This window comes from Cynocephalus volans, chromosome 10 (assembly GCF_027409185.1).
Source record: "Cynocephalus volans isolate mCynVol1 chromosome 10, mCynVol1.pri, whole genome shotgun sequence".
In the NCBI taxonomy this organism is placed as follows: Eukaryota; Metazoa; Chordata; class Mammalia; order Dermoptera; family Cynocephalidae; genus Cynocephalus; species Cynocephalus volans.
This window is the reverse complement of record NC_084469.1, coordinates 127,830,658-127,838,789: the sequence shown is the minus strand read 5'-3', so window position 1 is coordinate 127,838,789 and position 8,132 is coordinate 127,830,658. Positions and strand designations below refer to the sequence as shown.

The 8,132-nt window shown below is 41.0% G+C and overlaps 1 protein-coding gene across 1 annotated transcript; it reads left to right on the top strand.

The window, feature by feature from the left end:
• The first annotated feature begins 233 nt into the window (after positions 1–233).
• TAT (tyrosine aminotransferase) lies at positions 234–7,763 on the top strand. Its single transcript, XM_063112820.1, has 11 exons — positions 234–468; positions 630–734; positions 2,386–2,453; positions 3,321–3,479; positions 3,686–3,824; positions 4,247–4,299; positions 5,093–5,245; positions 5,842–5,970; positions 6,299–6,382; positions 7,097–7,195; positions 7,623–7,763. Exons 1-11 carry the CDS (start codon positions 234–236, stop codon positions 7,761–7,763), a joined length of 1,365 nt encoding a protein of 454 aa, XP_062968890.1.
• The last annotated feature ends 369 nt before the right edge of the window (positions 7,764–8,132 follow it).

Genomic DNA, 8,132 nt, shown 5'->3' with positions numbered 1-8,132 from the left:
TTGTAGAATGAGTTCTTGCTTTATTTTCCATCTCAGCAAAAAGTCTTAAAACTCTCCTCATTCATAACAAGAATCAGCAAGAAAAAAAAAAAATAGAGTTTGGAAAGAGACATCCAGTGAAGTCGTCCTGATGCTTAAGTCCATATCTAGCCCACCCCCCAGTCCCCTCGCCGTCATGCTCTGTTCTTAACACCACAGGGACCTCTTTCTCTTCCTCACAGGCCTCGCTAGCAATGGACCCATACGTGATTCAGATGAACGGCACTGGCAACCTGCCCTCAGTTCTGGATGTGCATGTCAACATCAGTGGGAGAAGCTCTGCACCAGGAAAAACGAAAGGCAGGAAGGCCAGATGGTCTGTGAGGCCCTCGGATATGTCCAACAAAACTTTTAATCCCATCCGGGCCATCGTAGACAACATGAAGGTGAAGCCCAATCCAAACAAAACCACGATATCTCTGTCAATCGGTGAGTTGGGGACACTCGACACTGAGGGGCAGTCATTGCTTCCCCCCCACACCCCATCTGCACCAGCTGGTAGGAGAAGATGGGAGTGGAGGGTGAGACTGAGTACTGGACATGGGAGACTAACCTTTTGGTGGCTTCTTTATTGTTCCTCCCCTGAAAAGGAGACCCTACTGTGTTTGGAAACCTACCTACAGACCCTGAAGTTACTCAAGCAATGAAAGATGCCCTGGACTCAGGGAAATATAACGGCTATGCTCCGTCTACTGGTAAGTTCCTCCTGAAACTTTATACCTGGTGGCTTCCAAATCTTCAGTGCTCTTATAATTGGACCAAATTTCTGGCAATTTTCCTTGCTTTCCTGATGAATAATTCCTAAGGAGAGCTAAAATTAAATGGCACTTTAGATTTGGAGAAAGGGGTCTTGGGATGTTTAAACACAAGCCAGGAAGGTCCATCTTCTTTCCTGGCTTCCTTTGACATACCAGCACCTCCCCTCTAGGCTCCCAAACATATGTATTTCTCAAATAATGCTCCTATCCTATCGTTACTAATTGTAATATGAAGGCCTTGAATCTGGCTAGAGCTGCTTGTTTACTGAGTCTCCTAGATCTAAAATTCACTTACTTACTGCCCTCTCTAAATAGCTCCTTTGCTTTGTTATCCTCCTTTATACATTGTAGGCCTATTTTCATTATGGTCTTGATCACATCAAAATGCAATTGTAAGAGTTTAAGATTAAAGAGGCAACCCCCCCCAAACCAAAAACAAAACAAAACAACAACAAAGAGTGGGTTGCCATATTGAAGGACAGAGAATTGTTTCTGATAAAAATAAATTATTCCTATTTAGGATTAACTCTCTCCATCTATTAAAAATTTCTACACTAAAGATTTTGGTAAAATAAATGATTCCTTGATTTTGTTTCGGTGTTGCACATTTTTTCCCCTGTGTATATGTGTACCTAGAACCATATTCTTAATGGAGAATAAAAACCCAGTTTCATGCTAAAATCGAATTTTAAAAACACTTCAAAGAGGTATCAGGGACATGATTTTTAGGGTGATAACCTACATTTTATAAAGTTTCATACAGCAAAAATCAAAGCAAAACCAAGACCAAAAGTTAGGCTATTAAAAAGTTTATGATGACTTTAATATCCAAAGTGTTAGGAAACTGATTTGACCTGAAAACCAAAACCAAGTTTGCATTTGAGAAATGTTCAAAGGATATGAATATTTCATGCCAAAGGAGATACACATGATAATATGTTCTTCCTTATTAATAATTAAGGAAGTGCTGATTTATGTAATTTTAAGAAACTCATCCAAACCTACCAAATTAACAAACATCATGAAATAATGCCTCTGGCTTTGCCAACTCAAGACAATCTTTTGGAAAGCAATTTTGCAAAATGTGATAATGGGCATAAAACTGTCAATACTTCAAGCTTGTAAGCCAACATTTGGAAATATTGTACAAGAAAATAATTTAAAAGAAAAAATTGTACAAAAATACTCACAGGTATATTATATAATGTAAAAAACTTTAAATGGACCACACATATTAAGTGCATTGATTACAACTTTTCAAAAAATATAGTCCCTGAATAGGATTTAGGGATAATCTATGTCTTTTATTTTACAGAAAATAAAACATAAGCACAGCAATCAAGACAGTAAGGAGTATTTTATAATGTGGGGAGCTCTTTCTTGTTATTGGTTATGCATTTCTGCTTACAATAACATTGTAAAATATAAAATTAATCTCATTTATATACAGTGGCTCACGGCTAAACGGAATAGAATGTGCTCTGAGCAGGGACAGAGGCAGCCTGAAGCCCGTGTTGACCGTCTAGGGCACAGCCATCAATTGAGGGATGAAAATCTCCAGTTTCCTCTTGCCACTCTTTTCTTTCAGGCTACCTATCCAGTCGGGAGGAGGTTGCTTCTTATTACCACTGTCCCGAGGCACCTCTAGAAGCTAAGGTGAGTCTTAGTCAAGTTACCAGCTCTGAAGCAATGTAGGGCAAACTATAACCCCTTTTCCTTGTTTCTGTTCCACTAGGAGTGTTTCAGGGGAGAAAAAAAGCCAATTCGAGGACTTTATAAATTTGGGAACTTCCTATATAGTAGGGGCCACTAATCAATGATAATATTCAATGTCATTACAGTCTGATAATGATGTTACCTACAACTTATGTGGTGTCTGTCTCAAGAAAGCACATAGGACTCAGAAGTCACCCTATATTTGATTCTTTGCAAAAGATCACTGAGAGCAATAATTAAATAATTATAACACCTAATAATTAAAATTTCAAAGTTTACTGATAGGATAATTTTTTATTTTAGCCTCTCTCATTCATCTAAAGGTCATTCGAAAGATGGAAAGAGAGAGGTACAGTGGCATAAGGACTTGATGACACTGCCAAGTTTACTGCCGCCCTTCCCTCCATTATCTACTGTGGGGGGTTGACATCTCCTAACATCAGATGTGTCTTTCATCTGTATTGCAGAGAAAAGCCAAACTTCAATTCTCTGGCCATAAGTTAGTTAATAAATAACCAGGTGAAAAAAGTCCAAGGTCAGAATGCTCTTTCTTGGAAGTTTGTTGAGTCATAGTCAACCTGTCCTTTTTTAATTGATTTGTTTATTTAAGAGGCCAACATTTTCAACAACATATAGACATGAACACATATTAATTTCTTTCGATTTTGGCTTAGTATAGGTCCTACTACTTTACGTAGAACTTGTTAAAGTAAGTTCATTATTGCTCCCAACTCACCTATCTGACAAGCTCTTTTTTCCTTTGCTGTTGGAACCCCTAACAAAATTAACCTTTTATTTTTTTCACAGGATGTCATTTTGACAAGTGGCTGCAGTCAGGCTATTGAACTTTGTTTAGCTGTGTTGGCCAACTCGGGGCAAAACATTCTAGTTCCAAGACCTGGTTTTTCTCTCTACAAGACTTTGGCTGAATCTATGGGGATTGAGGTCAAATTCTACAATTTATTGGTAAATGACTTGTTAATTTTAGGCTCAAATGCTCAATTACTACTCTGTGATTATATACGACTATTACCTTAGCAGAGAAAGGTCTGGAAAGTGGGTGGTTAAGGCCAAAACTGCATTTAATTGTTCATATTGCACCCTTGGGTTAAGTGAGTATTCCCCCTAAATTTCTCAGAATCATCTTAATCTCACATTTTCTTCCTCCCCAGCCAGAGAAGTCTTGGAAAATTGACCTGAAACAACTGGAATCTCTGATTGATGAAAAGACAGCTTGTCTCATTATCAATAATCCATCAAATCCCTGTGGGTCAGTGTTCAGCAAAAGTCATCTTCAGAAGATTCTGGCAGGTACGTCCAGCAGACTTCACTTCACAGGGGAAATGGGGATAGAATCCTTCAGCTGTTTCCTGGAATGACAAAAAAGAGTCTTTCCCTATGTTCCCAGCCTTGGATGGAGGTAGAGGAACTCCACTGGCATCTCTGGTCAAGAGTGTGCCATAGGAATGGTAGGACTTGCCTAAAAGAAGGAGAAAACAAGGAAATGCTTGCCTCTTCACCACTCACATCATGTAGAAGAGAGGCTTTGAAATACCTAGTTTATTAGATGGCAAATTTAGGCTCTGTACCCTGGAAGAGTATCAGAAGAATTAACAGTTCTTAAAGAGGAAGATGAAGCATGCAAATATATAATGCTAAGCACAATAGGACCAGGAGACATAACAAGGCAGTTCATATTAAAAATGATTTCAGCATGTTTCTCTTATTTTTAGTGGCTGAAAGGCACTGTGTCCCAATCTTAGCTGATGAGATCTATGGAGACATGGTGAGTCTGGGTTAGGATACATCACTATACTAATCTCAATCCCTTATTATTTCATGGGACCTTTAGAGGTGGCAACTAGAGTAATAGGAAGCAACTCCTTATCATTTCAGTACAGCAAATCAGCATCCCTGCACTCTTAACAAATATATACAACCACGACTCCTTAGCCAGTTTTCCAAAATCCAAAAAGGTTTGAAAATTCAAATATTCTTGGATTTCATTTGGTTGTAAAACCTGATTTAACTGGATATGAAGATATTTGTAGATTTTAATTTATCCCACTTATGGATCTATGTATTTGTTAAGAGTGTATGGAAAATGGCAAAAATGTAAATATTCTTGATTGGGGGTGCTGCCCTAGAATGCTCTGGAAGTGTTGTGTAATGTATGGCATATCTGGTACATAGCCTTTCTAAAATCCAAACAATTCTGCATTCTGCAACATTTCTGGGCTCAGGAATTTCAGATAAGGGATTGGAGATCTATATTTTATTTTTTAAATCTGTAAATAGTTACTAATTCCACAGAACCAGCTTCATGGAGTTGTACGTATTATAGGGCTAGGATCAATTTCCTCATCTTAGGCTTCCTTTAATCCAGACCAAACACCAAATTTAATGTCTTTGGATAGTCCTCTTTGAAGTCTCTTGGAATCCCAATCATGTGTCAAGGTAGGAATGAGCCCATAAATTCAAGGCCCTGTGCCTAGTGATATAAGGAAAAGGGTGGGAGGCATAGAGTCCAGAGGAAAGTCAGCAAGAAGACAACCATAACAAGGGCTTCTTCTCCTCAGGTGTTTTCGGGTTGCAAATACAAACCACTAGCCACGCTCAGCACCAACGTCCCCATCCTGTCCTGTGGAGGGCTGGCTAAGCGCTGGCTGGTTCCTGGCTGGAGGTTGGGCTGGATCCTCATCCATGATCGAAGAGACATTTTTGGCAATGAAGTGAGAGCAATGTGGTAAAATAGTGTGTGTAATTTAGGATACATACTTGTATTTAGTTTGTGAGCACCGTGGCTTGGAGGTAGGATTTTTTCCTCTTTCTTCTTGGCCTTATAGTTCAGGGGGCCTGGAAAGATGCTGGTTAATGATGACAACACTTAGTCCTCTCCCAAACTCAGTTTTCATGTATCTGGCTTTGTGAAGAAGTTCCATCCACCTCCAGTTTTAGGACCATGAAAAAGGAAACAATAACAGTAACGATAGCTAATATTGTTTGAGGGCTTACGATGTGCCAGAGCTTTATAGGCATTATTTTAATTTAATCCTCACAACAATCCACATGAGGCCAGTCTTAGTATTATCTCCATTTTACAGTTGAGAACAACAAGGCACAGAGAAGTTACTTTATTTGCCCAGTCCCACAGCAGGTGTGCAGCAGAGCTGTGCTGTAAACCCAGGTGGTCTGATGTAAGAACGTCACCAGGCACCATCACTTCCCAAGATTAAACACTTAATAGAAAGAAAGGTCAGAATAAGAATCCCCCAAACAGGGATGCTTAAGAAAAGCTAAATAATGTTTTCTGGTGGGGGACTTTTAGATCCGCGATGGGTTGGTCAAGCTGAGTCAGCGGATCTTGGGACCCTGCACCATTGTCCAGGGAGCTCTGAAGAGCATTCTGCGACGCACCCCTCAGGAGTTCTACCACAAAATTCTAAGCTTCCTCAAGGTAAGGGCAGCCTGTGGCCTTCTACTTTGGGAGTTTGGGAGTCAGAGAATGCCACCAATGGAATTGGGAATAATTGGTCCTAATTTCTGGAGCAATGTTACAATATGGGGCTTCCATATCAGGAGGTGTCATACATTTCTCTCACTTCTGGCAATTCACTCTGCTTCTGGCCAAAAATTTCAAGTGATGGAAGGTTTTTTCTTGTTGATTCCTTATGCCAGAAGGTCAAATCTAGGTTCCTAGCTTTCAGCAAGAGTTCTACTTTTAATGATTTGATTTTTCTTTTACTTAAATTTTGATCCTTGATTTCTCTCTGCCTGCTCTGTAGTCCAATGCTGATCTCTGCTATGGGGCATTGGCTGCCATCCCTGGACTCCGGCCAGTCCTCCCTTCTGGGGCCATGTACCTCATGGTAAGTATGTGGGTGACAGTCACTAGCTCTATGTATGTTGTAAAGCAAAGGGAAGCCAGTCAGCAGGACTGCCACAGGTGGATGTGTGGGGCATGTCACCATTCAGAAAGACAACCAGCTAGGTTCCTGCGCCAGTCAGTTTAGGAATTATCTTGTTCTGAATGGTCCCGCTGATGTAATTTATCCTCAGTATTCATAAAACTCTCTTCAGTACAGAGAATCATTGTATGTGTAGATGCAGGGAAGACAGAAGAGACAAACAAGAGGCTTTCCATACCATTGTTGTTCTCAACTGGGATACTGCTTCCCTAGGGGTGTGTAGAATGTATGGGAGTTTTGTTTTCAGAATGACTTGGGGGTGCTATCGCCATTTTGTGGGCCAGGGATGCCAAATATCCTGTAGTGGGTAGGATAGACCCATGCAATAAAGAATTGCCTGGGCCTAATGCTAATAGTGCCTCTTTTGAGAAATGCTGGCTTTCATTTATCAGCCTCCAGGGAAAAACTTTTCATATATATATATATGTGTTTTAGTTCATTTATATATATATATATCTTCTCCTCCCTGCGAGAAATTCCTCGAGCTCGTAAGTACTAGCATTCTTGGTTATCAGCAGTAGAGTTCCAAGATATCTTTTCATTTCTGCCATAAAAAAGCGGTCTGTTTTTCACCCCTCTGATAACTTTGCCCCTCCCCTGCTATTATTGATATAGGTTGAAATTGAGATGGAACATTTCCCAGAATTTGAGAATGACGTGGAGTTCACAGAGCGGTTACTTGCTGAGCAATCTGTCCACTGCCTGCCAGCAACGGTGAGTGCTTGTGTGTCTCCAGGACATCCTCAACAATTGGAGAGCTCCAGGAGCTCTCTGTGACCTGGTTTTTAGCCTGACCCCTCCCCCACCCCACCCCCAAAGCATATTCGCATTTGATAATATTCAAACTGATGTGTCTCGTGGCTTATATTTAAAATTTGTTTCTCCCCCATCATTATCTCATCCATATCGGGAGGAAAAGTTGTAAACAAACATTCTAGGTGAGAGGAAACAAAGCTTGTCCCACAAGTCCCTTTTGAGATGAATTAGTTCTTTTAGATTTAGCACCCCAGTGACGGGCACTGAATGAAGTGATAGTCCTAACGGCATCACCGCTTCTTGCTGATTAGGGCCCTGGCCATTTTAGGGTGGTCCAGTAGCAGGTTCAACTGCTCTGAAAATAACAGGCCCTTATTTATTTCAGTGCTTCGAGTACCCGAATTTCTTCCGAGTGGTAATCACGGTCCCCGAGGTGATGATGCTGGAGGCTTGTAGCCGAATCCAAGAGTTCTGTGAGCAGCACTACAATTGTGCTGAAGGCAGCCAGGAGGAGTGCGATAAATAGGCCCTCATCCATTCTCCTGAGGATGTGTCCCGCCCGGGGAGGGCTGGACTGAGCCTTGCTGCACCTCAGGGAGTCAGATGCCCCTACTGGGAGAGGAGCCTCAAAAGCACCATGTCAAGGGTTCAGGATTGCTCCTGCTTTTCCCCAGTTACATCCACAGATAAACCCTGAATCCAATTCTCTCGCTCTGCTCTGCTGGAGTAACTCACTAATTCATCAATCTGTCCTCCTCCCATATGGCTTCCTCCTTTTTTCCCCTGACAGCACCAAGTGAACAAAGTTTACTAGAAAGCAGTCATGACAAGAAAAATAAGAGGTCAGGATGAGAGAAACAAAAGATTGAGAGAACTTGTGCCCCCAACCATTTCC

Excerpts from the sequence above, each read along its gene's own strand:
- TAT (XM_063112820.1), top strand. The coding sequence starts at position 234 with ATGGACCCATACGTGATTCAGATGAACGGCACTGGCAACCTGCCCTCA. Across the intron at positions 2,454-3,320 it reads AGGCACCTCTAGAAGCTAAG|GATGTCATTTTGACAAGTGG; the intron begins GTGAGTCTTAGT and ends TTTTTTTCACAG. Across the intron at positions 6,383-7,096 it reads CTGGGGCCATGTACCTCATG|GTTGAAATTGAGATGGAACA; the intron begins GTAAGTATGTGG and ends TTATTGATATAG.